A 24,653-nucleotide genomic window follows, 5' to 3' on the forward strand; every position below is an offset into this window, starting at 1 on the left:
GGTATTTACAGTAAGTTAAATCTGACTTGCCTAAGCCTGCAGTGCAGACACCCTGTTACATGTATTTTTCAGAATTTTTATAATTTTTTAATACGGAATGAGATCATATTGACATCCGTAATATCGGTTATCGGCCATAACAGCAATTCATTATATTGAATAGCCGAATCAGCCAAAATGTCTCATCGGCACATCCCTACTATGTTCCATTGATTCCATTGATCGCCATACAGCCCACCCATATGACATCAGGTTTTCAATGGGCCCTGTACCAGAAAACTGGTTTAGACAAACCAGTACATCTGAAGAGCAAATAATTATGAAGCAGCATCCTGGTGCAAATGAATGGACACTATGCCCTTAAATCAACAGGATTGTCATCTGAAAATCTCTCTCTCTCTCTCTCTCTCTCTCTCTCTCTCTCTCTCTCTCTCTCTATTTATTTTATGTTGAAAGACCTCTAATTATCTCTACACAGTGAGATGTGTGGTGTTTTGTTTGACAGTGCTGTGTATCGCTTGTTTGATCATGAACACCGCCACAGCTTAATTGCAGTGTATCTTTATCCGGTATAGTTCAAAGTGGCAAATCTTTTAGAGCCACAAAGAGAAGATAAAATGCATCTTTCTTATATGAGAACTAACATACTGTACGTCTTTAATGGCTGAAGCTAATATCTAATAAGCTTTGCCAACTTTCTTGCCAACTAATCAACTTCTGCTTCTCTCTCTTTGTTCTCTCTCTCTTTCCAACTTTTCTTGTTAAACTCCCAACATCTCTGCCATAATACCTTCTTAAACCTGCTCACGTACCCTGTTTCCAATCTATTCTTTTATCCATATCTGTTCCATTCCTCTATCCATTCATCTATCCATCCACCCACCAAACCACACGCCCACCGACCTATCCATCCACCCATATATTCGACCCACCCATCCTCCTGCACTTGGCTTCTGTCTTCGTGTCTGCTTCCGGCACCTTCTGTCTATCCCTCCATTCATCCCCATTCATCCACCAAGGCTGTTCAGTCATTCCTGGGTTTCCAGAGGTACAAGCTGGGGGCCGACTCGGCCCTGTTCTCACAGGAGTACACAGACCCCAGCCAGGACCCAGCGGCAGCAGGAGGAGAAGGAGGAGCCCCCTACTCCTCATACACCGGAGGTGAAGACACGGAGAGCCCGGGAGGAGTGCAGGCCAACAGCGAAGGGGCCTTTGATGGCACCGGTGGCTACCAGAATCAGGACTACTGAGAGGGTGGGCTGGGGGGAAGTAGAGTTATAAGAGAAGGGAAGGGTGAAGTGGCCCGTAGACACTGGATTAGGGTTTGAACGTTTTGTTTGCGATTGCTCCACTGATTGTTATAGTACGGTGGTTCTCCAGCTCCATTACTCTGAGACTGCACAAATGGAACCAAATGGACCCTGTACGGGTCCATTTGGTTCCATTTGTACACTTGAGTTATATAGACCTGTAAGGGTCCATGTGGAACCCCTTCAAGGAACCCTGAGCCCCACTTTGAGAACCACTGCTATAGTACAAAAACGATGGAAGCTAGATTTCTAGTCCGAGGTTTTGGGCAACTTCACCCATAACATACAGTATAAAGGTTTAAAGATTATAATTACTTCAGGAGTCGGTCAGTCGGTAGCCAGAAGAAGTTGATTTTCATCTGTACTGGAGATAGAATAGAGGGATGTACAATCCATGTTTAGGATTTGGGGAGTTAAGTGCCAGGGAGAGTTTTGTTGGGGAGGGGTTGGTGTAATGCCCAGTTTATGCTCTGTATTAGGTTGGTGTGTCACACGCCAAATAGAGCCAATCTATAAGCTCACAATGTGTTACTTTCCGCGACGTGTGACGATCTTATAGATTGGCTATTTTTGGCAATCCACACCGTCGTACAAACAAAGTATAAACGGGGGTTAGGAAGACGGGTCGCCGTGTTAAGATCGTTGCTTGTGACCACATTGCCTTCATCCTCTGAGGTCATCTATTGCCATGCTATCTGACCAGGATCAGCATCAAAACACAGACAAACACATGGACAGGCAAGAACGCACGCGTCGCGTACTGTACACTACACACACAGACACATATAAAAGCAAACATACACAGCACAATGGTTGAGATTTAGAACATAAACTAGTTTCAGACAGTTGACAGAAGTCCTACAGTCAGTGGTGCATTATAGTTCATATCTGCCCAGGCAAGACAACTGCTGTTGCATATCAGGCGATAATCCGCAGAAATGTAGGCAATAGCCTAAGTAGCTTTGTTTTGAATATTTGAACCTAACACAGGAGCGTGTTAATAAGGACAATTAAACCTAATTTATACTTCTTCATATGGAGAAGTATAAATCTGCCTTTAATGTCTTAAGCTTTTCTTTCTTTGGGTGTGAGAGAGTATATGGAAGCTGTGAGACTAATGTGTTTCTTGTTTGTCAGACGAACACACTTTTTTTCCTTGACTGTTGCCTTAGTGTTGACTGCCAAGCTAAATTTAACTAACACAGAGCAACACATATTGTACCCAACGCATAGTATCACAGTTACCTTTCTCTAGCCTTACAGCAGAAATATAGCTCAATTATTTCATCTTCTTTTTGCCCTCGCACGTACGACCGCGAACAACACTTGTGTTTGTCACAGGTAATATCTTAATGCTGGCTTGCAGTGGGCTAGTACCTTATACTCTAAGGCTAGTACCCACTGAAACACAAGTACTATCTCATATATTTCAGACCAGTAGGTCTATGAAAGAATATTAACAAGCTGCAGGAATTTTATCTATTCATTTATGTTTGTTTTTTTGACAAGTAGAGGAATTTATGCAGGATGGACCTAATCTGACACCACTGAATATTATGATCAAATATGGACATTGCATCACTCCAATTTCTGACGTGAAATATCTCTCTCTATAAATATATGTAAATCTGTAATTCAATATAGGGGTGTGTGTGGAAAACAAGAATATGGCTTTATTTTAGGGCATTATGCTAGTTCTGTACAAAATAAAAAAAACTAAAAGTATATGGCCTATTGTATTAATTTAGTGTTATTGTGACCAGATAAAGTGGTAAGTTCATCCTTGCCTCATCGTCCATGTTGCTTTCAGAGTACGGAGATGTTTTTATTTTGGAATAATAATAATTACTATGAAAAACACTGAAACAAAAATGTGACCAAACTATCAAATAACATAGTATATATAATTATATCAATAGATGTAGGATTGTGTGACGTTTCTCTGTGAGTTCCAGTAAAATCAAAGTATAAAAATATATTATTATTATTAATAATAATAACAATAGGCTAAACAAATAAATAAAAGGAAGAAAAAAAATATGGTGTACAAATGTATGTTTTTGATGTGTTGAATTTTAACCAATACAAATAAAAGAAATACTGACAAAAGCATAATTTGTGTTGATGTATACATTTGTTACTGCACATGTGGGCAACTATACCTATTAATTTCTGATCTACCAGTCCAGATCACATTGGGCCTTTGAGGTATAGATCAAGGGATCATTTGAAAAATCTAGTCAAAGATATCCATAACCATTAATTTATTTTATAAGACATTCTTTGGCAGATTATTAATTCAGACTTCATAATTGATATTCAATTTCAATCATTTCACTAATTATGTTCTGATTAGTAAAATACTTATTTTCACTGTCTACTTGGCAGCCAGGTAAAAAAGTAAAAAGTAATACATTAGTAAACTAGGTGGCGGTTTCATGGATTTCTGTATTGTTTGTTACAATAGTGCAGCAATAGTTATTGTAACTACAAGTAGGTGATTTTTGAACACCAGGTGGCAGTATACTACCACTACACATGGGGTTGCACTATGGGTCTAGTGTTGCTATAATGCCAAGATAAAAAAGTGTATTTGTGAGCCGTGTTTTGGTTTATTGTATTTGCTGTGTTTTATGATTTTGTTTTGTTGTTAAGTGAGATTATTGTCGAGTGATTTTACTTTATTATTTAGCTTATTTATTTCTGTTTGAACTGCATGATTTGTTATAACTTTATTTTTCCACTGACTGGCTACCATAACTCACTAAGGACCTGCAGCTGAGTGACTGACTGACTTGCACCTGGGAATGGGCGTGGCCAGCAATCAGGAGCCCTATATATTGAGGCTGGCAAAAGGAACAGGGAGAGAGGAACAGAAGCAGGAAAGAGGGCTAGCTATACAGAACCAGAAGGAAGGTTGAAGGAGGGTGTGGAGAGGGCAGTGACCTGCCAAGATGCAGCCGGGGGCCAGTGGTAGCCATGATGTCGAGTTGTCGACACGAGAAGGGCTGCAAGTGCCACGACCACGACCCCCGTGGGGGGCCAGTGTCCCTCAACTCTATAAGCGCCACGACCTCCAGAGTTTGCGCCCCTTGCCGTGGGGGGGGGGGGGTGGCGGGGCGGCGGGGCGGCTGCCCAGAAGTGAGGGGAGGCTGCCCAGAGGTGAGGGGAGGCTGCCCAGAGGTGAGGGGAGGCTGCCCAGAGGTGAGGGGAGAAGACGAGACGACTCCTCAGAGTCCAAGTTCAGCTGGGTGAACTTGGCCATGGACAGAGGAGAGCGTAGAGGCCGCAACACTACACGCCATCATCAGAAGGGCCCAGGGTAAAACCTGGGCTGTCTGTAAGTACCTGCTCTGTAGTGTTGCCAACCTATCTGTGGAACCATCACTAGAGTAAATTATTGTGGAACAGATGTACTGGCGGATTCTCCTTGTATATTCACATAGAAGAATACACCAAGAAGAAAGAAGCCCATGGAGATCCCCTCATGGACTGAATTCCCCCCTGTTGGCCCAATTTGCACATAAGGACATTTTAAGAATTATTGTTTTTAGTGTAATAAAAGTATTTGTTCATTCAAATCGGCCTGTTTTAAGTTTGCCTTTTATAACTGAAGTTGTCTACGAACCTGTGATGCCTTGTTTTTATATTCATATTATTTTAATAGAGGACCAGACCTCTTAAAAAGGGGCGTGGTCGGCTCATTTATTTTTTATGCTATATAGGCACCTCTGCACTTTATTAATATCACTGTATTTTATTGGTACATTTATAAGTATATAGTTTTTGGTGCTTTGGTGTTTTTAGCTCGGACCACATATTGATTCCAGACACACACACACACACACACACACACACACACACACACACACACACACACACACACACACAGTGTCTTGCTTTCAGAGTACTTTGCACTAAAACCAATGGGGTTTCTTGCACATTATGGCAGATATTATATTAAGGCCCTTGAAATCCTGAGTCTATCCCAATATTTATAGTTCCATGCACAACAGAGCTGCATCCTCAGAGGAGTTTGTTCAACCACCACTATAGAACACAGATTTTCAACTTCAAGGACCTCCAGTTGGATAATGCATTAGGCCACGGACTGAGCCCCATTTGATATTCTGGTACCCAAATCTACACTTATTTATAAACTCTGGTAAGGGTCAATTTATTGTACTATAAGTACGAGTGCGTGTGGTAGCCTATAGAGTATACTTGTATCTATATCTATCCACCCACCAAGTCTCTGTCTGTGTGTGTGTGTGTGTGTGTGCCAGGAATCTTGGTGTTGTCCTGGACAGTCAGCTCTCGTTCAAAACTCACATCACAGCTGTCACTCGATCCTGTAGGTTCACACTCTATAACATACGACGAATTAGACCGTTCCTCACCCAGGAATCAGCCCAGCTCCTAATCCAGACAACAGTCTTGTCAAAACTTGACTATTGTAACTCCCTCCTTACTGGCCTACCAGCATGTGCACTTAAGCCTCTCCAGCTGATCCAAAATGCTGCAGCTCGCTTGGTCTTCAACCAGCCAAAATTCTCACATGTCTCCCCCCTGCTCCGCTCCCTCCACTGGCTCCCGGTCGCTGCCCGCACAGAATACAAAACCCTGATGCTGGCATTCAAAGCAACCAAAGGTATGGCTCCCCCATATCTTGCAAGTATGATCGAACCCTACAAACCCTCCCGCTCACTCAGATCAGCCAACGCAGGGAAGCTGGAAGTACCCTCACTAAAAACGCCGGGACAACGCTCCACACGTCCCAAACTCTTCTCCCTTCTGGCTCCAAAACTGTGGAATGCACTTCCCATTGCAGTCAGAACTGCAGCATCACTCCCAATCTTCCGCCGCAGTCTGAAAACCCACCTTTTCAGACTCCATCATGGCCCATAGCACTTACCCCACCCCATTAGATAGCAATTCTAGTAGTCATAGCACGTCATAGTACATATGTGTAGCATAGTAGTATAGATGTATAGCTTATATGTATAGTTTCATTATAGATATTCCACTGTTACTTTCTTAGCTACGCATGTTTCATGATAAATGTCTTTATGTGATGTATTCCCATGCTTTTGTTCTTGCTTAATGTAAGTCGCTCTGGATTAAGAGCGTCTGCTAAATGCCTAAATTGTAAATTGTAAATTGTGTGTGTGTGTGTGTGTAACTGTAATCCACGTAACTTGAGAACCGTCAGCCCCACCCACTTCAAATTCAACAGGTCGGACCCACGGTTGTCCAGAACCGCCCAAAAAAGGCCTCTGCCCGGGCTCTGGACCGGGTCCCTGCCCATCGTCCATATATGGAGCTGGCCTGTTCTGACCTCACAACACTCCATATTTGGGCATTCCCGACACAATCAGGCGCTCGTGAACATTCAACTAGTCGGCACAGAGAGCTTCCTCTTCAGTCGGTGTTTGACAGTTCTACTGAGAGCGCTTTCCAACGGGGCAACATGGCTAAGGCGAGAGATCTGAGGGGCAAGAAGAAGGAAGAGCTGTTGAAACAGCTGGACGACCTGAAGAACGAGCTGTCCCAGCTTCGTGTTGCCAAAGTGACGGGCGGAGCTGCCTCCAAACTCTCCAAGATCTGCGGCGTCCGCAAATCTATTGCCCGGGTCCTGACCGTCATCAACCAGACACAGAAAGAGAACCTCCGGAAGTTCTACAAGGGCAAGAAGTACAAGCCCCTGGACCTGAGGCCCAAGAAGACCAGAGCTATCCGTCGCCAGCTCACCAAACACGAGGCCAGCCTCAAGACCAGGAAGCAGCAGAAGAAGGACCTCCTGTACTCTATGCGCAAATTCGCAGCCAAAGCTTAAAATGGTTAAATATTGTACTGTATTGTGTCATGGTTAAAAGTTTAAATAAAAACATGACTCTTTGTCAGTCAAAATAGTTCAGCCTGTCCGTCCTTCTTTATCTGTAAACTTTTCTGCAAGCGACCAGACCCGTGGAACTTTCCTTTTTCTCTCTCTCTCCCTCTCAGGAAGGCATGTAAATGTTCATGAATTCAATAAACAGCAGCTGAGCTGGGGTTTCTCCTCAACAGTGGCATTTCACGTGTGGAGTTTATTTTTTTGTATCAATGGTGAGCAATGGTGTACAAGATTGGTAATACTTTGCTGCGACTTGCGGGAAAGTTGAATCTGGACATAGCGTGAGATTATAATAACTGTAAATTAAGTGAGTTGATGACAGAGAGATGGAAGAGGATACAGGAGATGCACGAAAACGGACGCCGTCAAAGAGCTGGAGGTGAGGGCCAGTTCTATAGGCCACAACCACTGATGTATCCCCTATCCCATACATGGGCTACCTGCGGCCCGCAGGTTAATATCAACTGGCGGCCTAGGGGCCACATTTGTCCCGACCTTCACTTAATGCGGCCCACAGGTTAATATCAACTGGCGGCCTAGGGGCCACATTTGTCCCCGACCTTCACTTATTGCAGGGGTCTGCAACAGTCTTAATTGCGAATACAGTGAGCACTTACTATGAGACCTAGCAGATCATGTCTGTCTGTCTGTGTGTCTGTCTGTCCCGCTTTTGTGCCCATATATGGAGCTGAGTGATTTGTGTCACCATGACTCAGCCATAACCATATAAGGAGTCCCCAAAGCAGCTATACGTCCAAAACCCAAATATGTACCCAAATATTCCCGCGTTTGCGCGTCTTACTGGTGCTGAATGCTTAATGATGATTTCAGCTGTTACAATTCCAAACATGCAAGCATGACCCGCTTTAATTACTTCAGTCTATATTAGTAGCTTAATGACTACTAGTTTTTTATGTCCAATGTATTTGCATTTAAGTTCATAAAGTTAACATAAGAACATTTAATGTATTTGAAATGAAATAAAAATGTTAATTTTCAGGATTCCAATTCAGAAATACCGGTAGCTAAAAATAATTCAGGATTCCAAAAAAGAATTAGCAACAGGTCGTAGTTTGAGCTTGTAGATCAGCAATTTTTTACTATATACATTGTTTATTTGGAGATTCAGCATATCGTTGTCTGACCACAAGATGGCGCTACAGCCAAATAAATCAAATGCAGCAGGTTATGTGGAGTGTCAAATTCTGTAAATCATGGTTGTTTGAACTTGTTTCAATGTTTCTTTTTAATAGGTTTCGTATTTACGATACATTTATGATATGTGTGAAATAATTGTAACCACATAAATATGATTAAAATTTCAACCATACCATTTGAAGCATAACTTTGCATAAGTCCAACAGACACGATATGATGACAGAATTTGCGCAAACAATGCGCACAGTTGACCCCCTTGAAACGTTACAGTAGCGTTCCATCCAAGATGGCTGCTCAGCGAAGGAGCCTAATGCAGAGCGTAAGAAAAACATAAACCATTCATGAATTAATTTCCCTTCAACGCATATCATATTTGGTTATAGATGGTGAATGTCTTCACTATACAGTATACACCCGTTGACCCATTTCGTACACCGTGGTACGGCTGTTGTCCTCTGGTGTGTTCTGTAGCGTACGATGATGCTACATAAGCTAATATGCTAACGTGGTTTAGTTTAATCAGCTGTCACTTTCTAAAAGTGTCAGTGATCATCTGTCTTAACCTTGTTTCAATGTAATTATAGGCCTATAACCAAGATCGACACTGTACGCAACCAAACAGGGACGTTACTTAGATTATTTAATTTGAGTTAGACAGTTACATTAGCCTGGCTGTCAAACCAGGAACTAAAGTTTAACGTATGGTTTTGTAAACAAATCTATGGTAACAGGCTGAATCAAAAGATAAAAGGTGTTACACTACTGCTTTCAGGACGATTAGATTGATGCAGTCAATGAAGAATTAATGTGTAACAAGTGTGTAACAATAGTAAACTACTTTGATCAATATATTCTGTAAAACCTTCACCAGTAGTGTTTGTAGTTTAGCTTGAATAACAAGCTACAGTACTTAATTGGCTTGCTTATCTAACATTCCCTGTAGCTTTCGCCTTTCAGTATAATAGCTGTCTTTCACAATGTAGTTTGTCAGCTGCACATCAACCTCAAATAGCAAATGAGTTTGGAGTGCAGTCCATTACATCAAAGAGAGAATTATGGATTTAAAATAATATATTATTGCTTCACATTAGCTGGGAAAAAAGGTGTGTATATATATATATATATACTCTGTGTGTGTGTGTGTGTGTGTGTGTGTGTGTGTGTGTAATTGTGTGTGTGTGTATATATATATGCATGTATCATAATAGTTGCCAGTTGTATGATAAAGTACCATTCTAATAATTTAAAGATAATTTAATTGAAATCGAATTGAAATTGAGATCATAATTAGCTGATGTCAAGTGTGATTGTCAACACAGTGTCACAATGGCACTGTTGTGTTGACGACTTGACGTGCTGCGCTGCCGTACAGTTTCCAACGTGTTAATAAAGTATTCAGCCAGTCAATCAATTGACATTCACACAGTACAATGACACTGTCCGTCATAGATAGATAGATAGATAGATAGATCTTTATTTGTCATTGCAACGTGTACAACGAAATTAAAAGTGCCAACTAATCAGTGCATTATATCACAAAACAACATATACAAGCTAAAACAAAACACACATGACTTCTTGTTATTGCACAACCCCAGCAGCATGCACAAACATGTAATTTCATCTGTTATCGCACAACAAACCCTTATTGTACTTTAAGATAGCAGATAAAAAAACTAAAAGTGTCGCAGTAACGGATCATTTTTTAGCAGCATTGAGTGCAACTACCGCTGTGGCCTGTGGGATAGAAGCTGTTACTGAATCTGTTGGTCTTGGACTTGATCACTCTGTCATTGAATTGATTCAATTGAATTTAATTATTCTTTCTGGCAAAGAGAAACAAGCCTTGTTTGTGACTTTGTGTGTTGTGGTTTGCAGCATCAGAGTTGGACAGATGCCCTCCCACTGTGTCAGATGTGTGGAGTTGGCACCGCACCCAACTGCGTGTACGGTTCAGACGGAAAAGGCACCCAGAGCCATCCCAACGAAGATGGCCACTTCAGATTTGTGAGGTGAGATACTTTGGCCTGTAGCAACACCTATGGAATGGAGTGGAGTCAGTGGACCATTATGTTACAGTGCTAATTATGTTGTCATACAGAAAGACACTGTCCGATGTACCTTACATCGTGTACTGTATTTGTTTATTTGAGGTGGACAGTGTATATTAATGCATATGGCATCATTGACATGGCATACAATGACAATAGATACAGTTAAAGGACGACTTCATCACTTTTCAACCTAACTTCATTTAATTGGTCCTCACTAATGTCTGTGTCTGTGGGCAGTTCAGAAACCCATCTTCCAATTATTGTTTTTTTTCGTCTTTCGATGCAGTTACTGTATCTTTTCACCCCTAGTAACTTTCCCAATAATCAAGCAAAGCCGAATTTGCAGTACTGCTGAGTTGTGAGTATTTTTGTCTGCCTCGTTTCCTCTCCACCAATCAGAGCTGAGGATGGCTGCTTCCTGTATGGGGTCTTCAATGGTTACGACGGCAGCAGAGTGGCCAATTTTGTTTCTCAGTGTCTGACGGCCGAACTCCTACTGGGGCAACTCAACTCCAGTCACACGGACAGTGATGTCCGCCGGATTCTTACACAGGTAGAGGGGTGTGTGTGTGTGTGTGTGCAAAGAATATGTATGCAGGCCCAGGCGGTGGCGTAACCGTCTGGTCACCCGACTGGTAATCCAGTCGCAGTGTGCCGCGGGTTCGACTCCCGAGCCCGACACGGCCTTTACTGGGTAACAAGAACACTCGGCGGATTTACCCTTTTTGCCGACTTCTCAAGACAAGTCGGCAAACCGTGGAGAATATTCGGCAGACTCTTAAGAAGATTCGCCGCGCGACGACTCTTCTTCAGATTCTGCCGAATATTCTCCACGTTTCGGGGCACTGAAAGTCAACGGGAGCGATGATAATGATCATTTTCAAGGAAGGAAACAACGCTCGACGCGGTGCTCAGGCTCACTGCTGGCTGCCTGCTGTAGCCAGGGGGGTGGAGCTGGGTGGACCGCAGTGTTTGTTTACAATAAAGTTTCAATAGTTGTCACTGTACAATACTTTAAAACAGTTGTCATTTTGCACACAATCAATTTGGTCATAGCAGCTGAGCCGCCTGTAGCCTCTCCTCTCCAAGCAGCAGCCCACAGTGCCTGCACCGTGAGACCGCAGTGAGAACGCTATAGCATTGCAAGAAGCTAAGGCTTAGCTGCTAAGCTAACACAACACCAGCCATGGTGGTGGTGATGTTAGCTTATCGTAGTGTAGCTTGCTGCTGCTTGGCTGTTCAACTTCACTTCATCTCTGCCTATAATTTTTTCTTATTGTTACCCTGACACCGGAGCTGCAAAAACAGACAGATCTACAAGCTCTACAATCTCAACTATCAAACTCCAGCTATAGTCCCACTCCTCTGAACTCCAGGCTGCATGAACAGTGCTCGAGCGCTCAGTTTTCTGCCCCCCTCAATGTCGCAAATCTTGCGCATTCACTTCAACTTCAATGGCTCTTCTGCACAGCGCAGCAATAGCTTTGCTTTGCGCTTGCGTTAGTCAAAACTAAAAGCGAGTGACAGTTGATTGATTGAATGATTAAATCCATTATTGGCCTGGAGAAAGTTACAGCCGCTCCGCCTCCTCCTCCTCCCTGGCACGGTACAATTAGCCATGTGCTATATGACGTTTTGTTTACCCTGCGACAGGGACTGAGAGAAATGCCACCGAATTCTTAATTATTTTCCTTCTCTATATGGGCACACTTGTGAAAGCTGAATGCTTTTGCATGCTTTTATTGATCTGCTGTCTGATCAGCGTGCATGATCATCATGCAGCATTGCAGTAGCTAGATGCGCGCTCCAGTGCCGAGATTTCTTCCCGTTTCGGCGACTCTTCGTCACTTTCCGTCCGAGTTCTCAGACAGAACTCGGACCGGAAAGTGACGAAGAGTCGGCGAAAGGGGAAGAAATCTCGGCAAAGATGAAGAAGAGTCGGCGACCCGAGTTCTCCAGTATTCCTTTACTGCATGTCTTCCCCCCCATCTCTCTCCCGTTTCCTGTCAGCCTACTGTCTGTCCCTTCAAAAAACCAATAAAAAGGCGTAAGCCGCAAAAAAAAAGAATATGTATGCTAGGGATGCACCGAAAGGGAAATTCTTGGCTGAAACCGAATATAAGAAACAGTTGGCCGAAAACCGAATACTGAATATCCGAATATATTTAATATTAGGGATGCACCGAAAATTCGGCCACCGAAAATATTCGGCCGAAAATGGCTAAAAATGTATTTTCGGCCTATTCGGTTTCGGCTCAAATAAGCCGAAAAATATCACCGAATAGTAGTAGTGGTCCTAAAGTTGTGAATCGAACTAAACTGCGAGGAAAACACAGATGTACAAGCCCAACGCGCTGTGCATTGCGACGGGTAGATAGCTTGTAGATCTGCTACTTTCAGCGCAGGAAGGGCGCATGCTTATGACGCTCTTTAACTATGCATCATTCAGCAGCCTGCAGCCAGCGACAGTCGCAGGCAACACAACACACGAGCAGCAGTCACGGAATGCACAGGCAGATCCACACATCTGTGCTTTCATCCACGATTCCATAGCCTTCTAAATCTTATGTCCCATCCACGGGCACAAGCAACGTGATATTAGCAGCTTCCACCCGATCTGTGGTGGTGTACTGTTGACGAGGGAAGCTAGTAGCTAGCATGGGAGCTAACGTTAGTTTTAACACTAGTACTTTCCATCCGTTCCCCAACCCCTCACACTCGCTGCTGCGTTTACACGGGCAGACACAAAGACGAATGGGAATATCATTTGGAGCTTTAACAATGAATGATAGACTGTATCGTTGCTTCTGCCCGTGTTTAATGGTCAGGGTTTCACTGTTCACATGAGCAGGCAGACCTGTCAAAACGATGCACTTCCCAAAACTCAGAGACATGCCACCACGTATTAATTCAAACCCACCTCTGGAATATTGCTATCTCATTCCACTTTAATTTATTTTATTCCATAGTCTTAGTTTTTCTCAAATAAAGTTGTTTTTATTTGTTTTCTCATGTTCTCCTTGAAAAGTGTCTTTAAGTACTCAGAGAAGCTTTATATAAATAATATTATCACTATTATTATTACTACTTGGTTTTATTGCATATGCTTATGTAGAAAAAAAAGCTCACTGCTCAGGTCAAATAGGCCTATTGATATGCGATTAAAATGTGATTAATTGAGATTAATTAATCACAAAGCCTCCAATTATTTAGATGTTTTTTAATGGACCCATAAGTGTTTATTATTTAAGTTAGGTTTTGCCATAATCATGTCTTTTGCCATAATCAGGTAGCTTTACAACAAAGATATATTCGGCTATTCGGTATTCGGTTTTCGGCCAACTGTTTCCTATATTCGGTATTCGGTTTCGGCCAAGAATTTCCCTTTCGGTGCATCCCTATTTAATATTATATATATTTTTGCCTACCATTGCTGTCATTGCCGTACCTTAAAGCTACCTGATTTATGGTTATGGCAAAACTTAACTTCAATAATAGTCACTGTTATGGGTCCATAAAACATTTATTCAGCTCATTTGAATGCATTAATTGCATACACTATTCGGTGATATATTTTCTGCCTATTCAGGCCGAAACCGAATAGGCCGAAAATGCTTTTTTAGCCATTTTCTGCCGAATATTTTCTGCGGCCGAATATTCGGTGCATCACTAATGTATGCACATCATCTACTAACATGGGCGTGCATGTTTATTTTATGCAGTTTTATATGGTTTACCAGTATCATACCGTGGAATCTCAATATAAATTATTATAGTATTGTATCGAAGTTATTAAAATCAATCTCTTATTTACTACAAACAAACTGAGCCAACATTTTAATATACCGGTATTTCTCTTGTTTAGAATCATAATCATGACACTGGTATGACATGTCCCTGAAAAGATTGCATTATTTTGTATTGTTGTTATTGAACTTTTAAACTATGTTATTTAATGACCTCTTTCATTAAAATATAATTCTGGTCTAGGTATTTTCTTAACTTAAACTGATACCGGTATATCACAGAACGAGTGGTACTGTACAGGTGAAAATGTCATAACTCCATCCCGGGTCCACCGTGTGAGGGTTTTGCGCTAAATCACTTATTTTTTGAATTTTTTTCTTTTCAGATATCAGTTGTTCATATAGTGTTTGTGTAAATGAGGGGACTTTGGATGAAATCACTGGTGAAAACTAAGTGATTTACCGCAAAACCACACCACTCACACTCTGAGCTGCCTTGGACTCGATCGAGATGGAGTTATGAACATTTTCACCTGGATATAAATAACATCAGCCTAGTCCGGAATTCTCCTTTTAAAGGAAATAATTCCAAATAAGCCTGCTGGCTTCTATGCCTTTCTCACACAATAACTTGTACACAATATGTATAGTTTTCTCATTCTTATTACAATAAAACTAAGCTTCTCTGTTGTACACAATGTTAGATTTAGTAATTTTCACCGATTTATGCAGGCCTTTGACGTAGTGGAGAAGAGCTACTTTGAGACCATAGATGACGCTCTGGCTGAGAAAGCAGACCTGCTTTCCAACTACCTCCTGCCACACAATGAGGTGAACACACACACACACACACACACACACACACACACACACATCAGGGTTCCTTAAATCGGATCCTTAAAAAGTCTTACATTTTACTTTCAAAATGGTGCACGAACCCTGCACACACACACACACACACACGTGCGCGTGCAGATAAAGCTAGAGCACAGATTACAGATGTTTTGACCGATATTTTAGTGCAAAATCTTAAAATCAATTAGAAAAAAACATTTTCATTAAAGTTTCTATTTGATAACATTTAAAAAATAAAGCTCACAATGTGTCATGATGCGAGCTTGTAGATCTGCTATTTTTTTTAAATGTATTGAAAACGTTTGCCCACAACATTCCCAAAATAGGGACCCATGGTTAAAAATCTGAAAACACATTGGCTGCATGTCAACAGTAAAATGAAGGCTGATCTACCGGCCAGACCCATAACGGTCTGGATCTCTAGTAGACAAAGACCCATAACGGACCCATAACCAGACCCATAACGGTCTGGATCTCTAGTAGACAAAGACCCATAACGGACCCATAACCAGACCCATAACGGTCTGGATCTCTAGTAGACAAAGACCCATAACGGACCCATAACCAGACCCATAACGGTCTGGATCTCTAGTAGACAAAGACCCATAACGGACCCATAACCAGACCCACAACGGTCTGGATCTCTAGTAGACAAAGCATATTTGCACATTGACCTGATAAATGGGAACCGTCAGGGTTCTTTTCGATTGTGGTGCAAACTATAATGCCCAGCCGTTAGACATTGGATTTCATTACGTGCTATTTGGGTCTCGTCAGTTGTTTCATTAGATAAGCCTGTGACAACATTCTCTCCTCTTGTCTGGAATATCTACTGTCTGACTGCTCTGTGCATGGCCCGTCTCTTTCTCGCCTGGACAGCGTCCATCTCACATCCTTTCTTTCCTCTTCATCGCCTTTTCTGTCCCCGCATTTTCCACTCACACCCCCCCCTTAATCTAACTCTTAATGTGCCTGCACCCTGCTGCGCTTACGGACCCGAATATCCATCACAGCAGTTTGCAAGCTCCTTACCTTATTCTCTCTCCTTTACATTTACTAAACGTACTCTACTTAATTCGTTTAGATTTTTTCTATTTCCTGTTCTTCTCTGTCCTCTTTTTTTCTTTCTCATTCTTGCCTCCTGTTGTACTATTATTCTCTGCCGGTCTCTCTTTCACTTATTATGGCTGCTGCACCTCTCTTCTTCCTGTTTTTTCCTCTCCTCCATCTCCTGCCGAACCTCCATTAATGTTTTGTTCATCCTGTGGTCAGAACGTGCCGTTCCACCAGCTGCCCCCTCAGAGTCAGAAGGTCCAGGAGCGTCTGAAGGAGCTGGAGACGGAGGTGGGGGGCGGGGCCACGGCCGTGGTGGCGCTCATCCTCAACCACAAGCTCTACGTAGCCAACGTGGGTACGGATGACCACACACACACACACACACACACACACACACACACACACACACACATCACATTTATACAGTCCCATCTTAATGACCACAGACTGGCACACCCACACATCACATACAGTCTCATCTTAACTGTAATTATGCTAATGACTTGTATACACGTCTTTACTAAATCAAAACCACAGAGTGCCTTGGATGTGTATAGGCGTCCTTAGGTCATTTCTATTGATATCAAACCATTTTATAAAAATATATATCTTTAGCGATCTCCTTGTGTTTCGCTCATGCGCACTGCTGTTCACTTCTGACTTCAGCATGCATCTCGTTTGGAATATTAACGCTCCTAGAGAGACATAAGACAAGGTAGCGCGAGGTAAGAATAAGAACGGAAGTTTATGCCTCACGATTTTGGGGGGGGGGTAACGGAAGGCGGGCCTTTCAGAGTAAAATCTGCTGGTTCTCTAGCGCCATTATTTTGAAGAATTCCCCGGCCAAAACAGTGCTAATGATGACAGAGGCGCACACCCACACACGTCACATTTCTTGTGTCCATTTCTATACAGATATAATAATCAGTGATATATAACCCATTCTGACCTGAGATCAGATTCATACGAGGTTTTCCACTGGACACACACACTGGTCTGATTAACCCATTCTGACCTGAGATCAGATTAAAAAAAAATGTCAGTCATTCTTAGATTTTTCAAAAATAGCAGATCTACAAGCTCGTAGCGCGCCACTCGGTGGCGCGCTATGAGCTTGTAGATCTGCTATTTTTCAATAGCTAAAGCATAACATGATGTGAACACCAAAATGGGTTCCCGTTCAGAATGGGATAATCACTGATTCCCAAACACTGGGTCGCAGACATTTCATAATTTAAAAACTTTAAGAAATTACATAAATTAGAAAACAAAGTAGTGAAAATAGGATCTGCAAGCTCTCTCTATTTTCACTACTAATTTCTCTTTTGGGTCACAGACTAAATAATTTGGGAACCACTGATCTAAACACACGAGCACACAAAGTGAGATATTCTACTTGCAAACAAATCAGGTCTTTGTATGACGAAAGACACAGTCGCATACACAAGCTGATAGAGCTACACATTTTACACTTGCGAAGCCTATTTATGATGTGATCACTCCCATTCTTATTTGATTCCACACTGTATTCCGCACTCCAGACTGTTCCATTACCTCTAATAATAGAAATCTGCTCTGCCTATTTTTGGCCGCTATGTAAGATAATTCTGAAACCCAGCTATTGAAAGGTCGATTGCGGTAGGTCAGCCATGGGAGCATGTCTTTTCTTACATGTTGGCTATACCAGCCTAGAACAGTTTTAACAATAAATGCACCTGGAATAAGCTTAAGCTCCTGGTTTGGCGACATTTATAAGGAACCAAAAGTGAAGAAACAATACATACAATACAAGTCTCTGTGACTTTGCTTCTCAAAAAGTGGGATCCAGGGTTCCTTGAGGGGGTTCCAAATGGACCCTTAAAGGAGAATTCTATACTAAAAGGCTTTCTTACCTTTCTTTGTAGTTGTTACGTCCCCATCAAAGAGGTCCAGGTGTTATTTTGTGCAAAAGCCCCTACCATAAGCCCTAAATTAATTGAATGGGATGTATGGGGTGTTGTGCTAATTCGCTTATTTCCATCGAAATAAGTAGTAAAGTGTGCCGCTTGGGTTATTATTTACATTATGAAGAGAGGATATATACAAAAAATATATAATTTTGAGCGATGGAAATAAGCGAATTAGCACAACACCCCATACATCCCATTCAATTCAATGCAATTCATTAGCCAATAAGGAGCTTTTGCACAAAATAACACCTGGACCTCTTTGAGGGGGAACAACTACAAAGAAAGGTAAGAAAGCCTTTTAGTATGGAATTCTCCTTTAACACGTCTGTAACTCTGATATGGAACCAAGTGTTCCAGGTCCATTCTGTTCCATTTGTACCCTCAGGAGTTATCGGGGTCCTTGGAAATGAAAACATTTGAGAACCACTCTGCTCTATAACAAGACACACACGTGGGTTACCGCTGGCACATAATGTTGTGCTCATTTTAACCCATTCTGACCTGAGATCAGATTCATACGAGGTTTTCACTGGACACACACTGGTCTGATTATAACCCATTCTGACCTGAGATCAGATTCTAAAAATGTCAGTAGCTCTTCGATTTTTCAAAAATAGCAGACCTACAAGCTCGTAGCGCGCCACTCGGTGGCGCGCTATGAGCTTGTAGATCTGCTATTTTTCACTAGCTAAAGCATAACATGATGCTATAACACCAAACTGGGTTCCCGTTCAGAATGGGTTAACTCGAGCGTTGGTTCTGGCTCAACCGACTTGGAGCAACCAGAGAGCATTTTCCCTTCATGCTGATATAGCCAGTCTGTCAGCCTTCAGACAGATTGTGGAACGAAATTGGCTCCTTTTTATCCAAAACATCTGTCCAGAATGACACCCACTGTTATTTCAGCCTCTGAAGAGCTCCCTCACACGGCAGCTGTGGGGCAGTAGCTTCTACTAGCTTGACAGCTTGTGTGTGTGTGTGTGTGTGTGTGTGTGCGCGTGTGTGCGTGTGTGTGTGAGACCATTTTGGGTCTTTATTTATGTCCAAATAATTGAATTGAAGGGCAGACAATGAGAAGATTAGATTGAAACACAGCCGCATACACACACACACACACACACACACACACACACACAGACAGAATCCACCCCAACCCCCCCGGGGGAGTTCCTTGCAGTTCGATGAAAACCAGACCCATTTCTCTGCAGAGTTTCTCGTCGGGGCAATTACCACAAGCTCCTCTCGTACAGTCTCCCCTTTAACCCATTCTGACCTGAGATCAGATTCATACGAGGTTTCCACTGGACACACACTGGTCTGATTAACCCATTCTGACCTGAGATCAGATTCTAAAAATGTCAGTCGCTCTTTGATTTTTCAAAAATAGCAGACCTACAAGCTCGTAGCGCGCCACTCGGTGGCGCGCTATGAGCTTGTAGATCTGCTATTTTTCAATAGCTAAAGCATAACATGACGCTAACACCAAAATGGTTTCCCGTTCAGAATGGGTTAAATAATTAAAAAAAAAACAGACGCCAGCTCGATTTCATCTATATTGCCCGACCACTGTGGCTGCATGCGACCCGTTGCAGGAGCACAACAGCACCGTGGCTGGCTGACTAAGGAACTGAAGCTTTGCCTCGGCTTCACGTCTCAAATCAAATGGAATGTTTCAAGGGTAAAAGCTGTCGCTGCCTTTGTCTCCGAGTTTGAGGCTAATTAAAGGAAATAACTTAGACCCCTCCCCCGTTTTTTTGTTTTTCCTCTTTTTTTTTTCTTCTCCACCACCTCTTTGTCGTCTCAAGGACAGGCAGGGAGCAGAAAATGGGGATCATTAATTAGTAGAATAGGGGAGAGGGGGACATTAGCTCCACCTACCCGCTGTGTGTGTGTGTGTGTGTGTGTGTGTGTGTGTGTGTGTGTGTGTGTGTGTGGGTGTGTGTGTGTGCGCGTCGGGTCAGACCTGACAGTATTTGAATCCCAGGGAGGTTTCAGCATGCATGGGGGGGGGGCCGAGTAAAGCACTTCCAGCTGTGGCTTGATGTGAAATATATTTGACAGTTAAGGTCGCTTGACCCATAATTCGATATGTTGAGGGGGGTGGCCAGTCAAGGGTATGTGAACTTCTAACAGGCTTGGAGGAGGGGTTGTTACTGCATGGATGTTCATTTGCCATTAAATGTGACGTTGAACGCCTCACGGTGTCCTCGTGGGGCAGACGGTCCGTCCTGTAATGGGAGAGGTCACAGGTGTGAATCCCAGCAGCGGTTAATTTGTAACATGTGACCAATCAGCACATTGGTCACATGTCCTCTCTCAGGCTGCCCTTGAGCAAGAGGCTAAACCACTCCTTAAGAGACATAATGATACATGGCTCTAGCTGATATATCGGGCACTTTCTTGACAGCGCTATTGACAATTTTTGCAATGATGTGTCCTGATCTTTTTTTTTTTACCACTTTGAACTTGTCTTGGTGTACCTATTATTGAAAATTGGTGCACATATAGGAGCACATTTTCAAAACATAAAAAAAAAAAAAAATTGAATAGGTCTTAACTAAGTGGTTAAATCAAAAGTTATTTGTTTAATTTTATACATTTATGTTTCCATAAATGTATATACCGGTAATGTTCTCAAATAGAAACTTTAATCAAATTAAGTTTTTCAAATCAGTTTTTCAAATTAATTAGAAAATGTTGCTTTTTTTGAACAAAATATCAGTTAAAAAAACCAACAAAAAACATTGGTAATGGACAGTCAGTCTATAAAGGCCTATTCATAATCCAGTTTTGGGTCACCTCAAGGCCTAAAGCCAGACCCAGGGTTGGTGTGGCTGCCTTCTCATCCACAAAGTAATACACAATAACAAGCAGCTTGTGATGTGAATCATTGCTTATAGTATATAGATAATGTTTTTTGCGTAATATTATGGACACAAGGTTGAAAGTGCAGGGTAAAAAGAAAGAAGAAGAAGAAACACAACATAGTCGAGCAGAATGTAAAATGTACACCTATACATTTACAACTCCATGTATAATTCTGCATCTATGATGTACTACATTTTCAATCATCAGATTTTGTGTGTGTGTGTGTGTGTGTGTGTGTGTGTGTGTGTGTGTGTGTGTGTGTGTGTGTGTGTGTGTGTGTGTGTGTGTGTGTGTGTGTGTGTGTGTGTGCGTGCGCGTGCGCGTGCGTGCGTGCGTGTGTGCGTGCGGTACCAGGCACCAACAGGGCTCTGCTGTGTAAGAACAGCACCGACGGGCAGAACCAGGTGCTCCAGATCGGTCGGCCCCACTCCACCGACAACGAGGACGAGCTGCAGAGACTGGCTGCCCTGGGTGAGACAGACAGACAGACAGACAGACTGGGTGAGACAGACAGACAGACTGGGTGAGACAGACAGACAGACAGACAGACAGACTGGGTGAGACAGACAGACAGACAGACAGACTGGGTGAGACAGACAGACAGACAGACAGACTGGGTGAGACAGACAGACAGACAGACAGACTGGGTGAGACAGACAGACAGACAGACAGACTGGGTGAGACAGACAGACAGACAGACAGACAGACTGACTGGGTGAGACAGACAGACAGACTGACAGACTGGGTGAGACAGACAGACAGACTGGGTGAGACAGACAGACAGACAGACAGACTGGGTGAGACAGACAGACAGACAGACAGACTGGGTGAGACAGACAGACAGACAGACAGACTGACTGGGTGAGACAGACAGACTGGGTGAGACAGACAGACAGACAGACTGGGTGAGACAGACAGACAGACAGACTGACTGGGTAAGACAGACAGACAGACTGGGTGAGACAGACAGACAGACTGGGTGAGACAGACAGACAGACAGACAGACAGACTGACTGGGTAAGACAGACAGACAGACTGGGTGAGACAGACAGACAGACTGACTGGGTGAGACAGACAGACAGACTGACTGACTGGGTGAGACAGACAGACAGACTGACTGGGTGAGACAGACAGACAGACTGGGTGAGACAGACAGACAGACTGACTGCCCTGGGTAAGACAGACAGACTGGGTGAGACAGACAGACTGACTGGGTGAGACAGACAGACTGGGTGAGACAGACAGACAGACAGACTGACTGGGTGAGACAGACAGACAGACAGACTGGGTGAGACAGACAGACGGACGGACACCTTCAAAGAACCCACTGACAAAAAGCTATTCAGAAGACGAGAAGACAACATCATACAGGCACACAGTTCAACTGTTCAGACTGGAGGGCTGGCGGCCATTGAGATGGCGTTCTCAGACAAGGCTAGCAGTGAGATAAAGCAGACTAGACAGACTGTCCGTCTGCCCCTCTGGTAGCGGTAGTGTTTAGAGAAGGAAACAGTCAAGTCATCATTGCGTGATCTGTGGATCGATTAGTAGCAGAAGAACACAGATAATAAACATGACGGGGAATCTATTCTTGCATCTGATAATCTTTAAGTCTGGCAACCCTCTCGTATGTGAACATGTTTAGAAAATGTCAGATCTATATTACCGGCAGCGCGTGACGATGTGATTAGTTTTTTCAATGGGGCATACAGTACATGGTTAAATTAGGCAGACGTGCTCAAAGTGGGATGAGCCCCTCAAAGTGGCGCCCAGGGAAACTCCACTAAATCGACCCTTACTGGTCTGCAACTCGGAGTGACCAAATGGACCCTTACAAGTCTATTTGAATACTCTGAGTTATGGGGCTCCTTGAGATTAAAGTGATCGTGGCATTACACAATGTTTCCACTGAATGTTCAAAGTTCAGGTTGTGTGGGTGTAATTGAGGTCATAAAACCTAAAAGAAAAAATAAATGTAAATGAATGTCATGAAACCTTTCAGACATTTGAGAACCACTGAGATAAGGGAAGGAAGAGTGACCTTGACCTATCTCTCTCTCTCTCTCTCTCTCGTCTTAGTCTCCCTCCCCCTCCCTGAATGTTGAGTCAGACAATGGTTTCTGTAGGTGAGGCCGTTCTTGCAATGATTTAAAGGGACACTTCACCCTTTTTGCAAAAGAATATGTGTTAATGACGTTTAGAAGCTTTAGAACACTTTCCTGGGGGTCTTTATGTGTGTAATATGTGGTTTTAGATATTTTAGATTGTAGCAGTGAGCCTGTTGTCTCTGATGTCATGGACACTGGGCTCACTTCCTTCCTGGACTACATGTTGTCTCAGTAAGACAGCTCTCCCCCCTATCCACAAGGAGGAGCAGTGCACCAAATAATTATGGGAATTGTAGTCCAGGAAGGTAGTGAGACCAGTGTCCATGACATCAGAGACAACAGGCTCACTGCTACAATCTAAAATATCTAAAACCACATATTACACACATAAATACCCCCAGGAAAGTGTTCTAAAGCTTCTAAACGTCATTAACATATATTTTTTTGCAAAAAGGGTGAAGTGTCCCTTTAAGATGCAACAGTGAGACAACCGCCGAGTTCGGCAGAGGTTGAAATATGTTCTCAGTCCCCATGATTACTCTCTACAGTAGGTTGAGCCTTCCAGTCATCCTGGTTCTCCTTACTGTACATCTGACTGATTTCACTCATTTGGATTTCATAGAAGCCAGCATTTATTCTATGAAAGCAATAGAAGCTTCATGTTGTTGTGCAGGCTATTTTCGGTTATTATTTTAAGATGAGAGTATTTTAAGTCGTCAAATTTTGCAATATGTTCAGAAGCATCTTCCATAAAACCCCCAATGATTTCTTCACAGCAGGAACAATATTGCTAAAACATCATCATTGTACATAGTGTGGGGGCCGGGGGGCTCCTTTCGCACTGATTGACAAATCGCACATTAGGACTTGTCAATGCAACATTTTTCGGTCGTGAGATTTTATTTTGCTTTAATCCATGCACTGCTCTCCTTTCTAACCTTTGCGTTGCTGCCTGTCTATAGGTGTGGATGCAGCTCGCGTGCGGCAGGCAGGTCAGATAGCTGGTCAGAGCAGCACCAGGCGGATCGGAGACTACAGGGTCAAGTTCAACTACACAGACATCGACCTGCTCAGGTGAGAGGAGAGGACAGAATTGGCAGATGTAGCCTGGAAACCAGACACATTTTCCAAACAGACAAAACAAAATGTAGTTTGACCCCGGCGCTCGGTTGTGATTGGATTTCGCTGCACCCGAAGTTGGCCCAATAGGCCCAGTATGTAAATATGGGTGGTGGGTTTTAAAATAATCCGCCCCTTGGAAATGCAGGTTCCACACACAGATTCCAGACTAATATGATCTACACAATGATATGTCTGACGCACATGCTCTCTCGCTCACACACACACTCACACATACAGTGTGTACCTTGTTTGTCTGTGTTAATGCTACAACAACAACAAGTGCAACATCTTCCTCAGTCTCTCCCTCTCTTCTGGCCTGTCCGTATTGTGTGTTTTTTGAGTGGGGTCCAGCTCTTCTATTACCGTTGCTGAGTCCCTTGAAATTCTATTATCCGGCCACACCCCCTCCCGTCTCATTTCCTGTTCCTGTGTATAGCCCGAGACAAGCACATGAGGCCCAAATCTTGAACCATCGTGATCCCTTCTATAAAATGCTCTTAACCCATTCTGACCTGAGATCAGATTCTAAAAAAT

At 42.9% G+C, this 24,653-nt stretch overlaps 3 protein-coding genes across 4 annotated transcripts in view; all 3 read left to right on the forward strand.

Moving 5' to 3' along the window:
* Positions 1 to 3,349, forward strand: part of syngr1b (synaptogyrin 1b) — a 33,673-nt gene extending 30,324 nt beyond the window's left edge. Inside the window, exon 4 of the mRNA XM_080760085.1 lies at positions 1,020 to 3,349. Within this exon, the coding sequence (XP_080616211.1) occupies positions 1,020 to 1,250 (231 nt within the window). The 3' untranslated portion in view covers positions 1,251 to 3,349. The remainder of the gene's footprint in view (positions 1 to 1,019) is intronic.
* Positions 3,350 to 6,780: 3,431 nt separating this feature from the next.
* LOC308310077 (large ribosomal subunit protein uL29-like) lies at positions 6,781 to 7,147 on the forward strand (the record flags this gene model as incomplete). The annotated part of the gene is made up of 1 exon (XM_080756142.1): positions 6,781 to 7,147. One exon carries the CDS (start codon positions 6,781 to 6,783, stop codon positions 7,144 to 7,146), a length of 366 nt encoding a protein of 121 aa, XP_080612268.1. The 3' UTR covers position 7,147.
* A 1,490-nt stretch (positions 7,148 to 8,637) lies between these two features.
* Positions 8,638 to 24,653, forward strand: part of tab1 (TGF-beta activated kinase 1/MAP3K7 binding protein 1) — a 29,184-nt gene continuing 13,168 nt past the window's right edge. For both annotated transcript variants that reach the window (XM_080759411.1, XM_080759412.1), the window contains exons 1-7: positions 8,638 to 8,680; positions 10,240 to 10,373; positions 10,815 to 10,968; positions 14,894 to 14,992; positions 16,289 to 16,427; positions 21,244 to 21,360; positions 23,960 to 24,071. In XM_080759411.1, the coding sequence (XP_080615537.1) occupies positions 8,648 to 8,680; positions 10,240 to 10,373; positions 10,815 to 10,968; positions 14,894 to 14,992; positions 16,289 to 16,427; positions 21,244 to 21,360; positions 23,960 to 24,071 (788 nt within the window). In that variant the 5' untranslated portion in view covers positions 8,638 to 8,647. The remainder of the gene's footprint in view (positions 8,681 to 10,239; positions 10,374 to 10,814; positions 10,969 to 14,893; positions 14,993 to 16,288; positions 16,428 to 21,243; positions 21,361 to 23,959; positions 24,072 to 24,653) is intronic.

Source organism: Protomyctophum bolini, assembly GCF_963924005.1.
Source record: "Protomyctophum bolini genome assembly, chromosome: 3".
NCBI lineage: Eukaryota > Metazoa > Chordata > Actinopteri > Myctophiformes > Myctophidae > Protomyctophum > Protomyctophum bolini.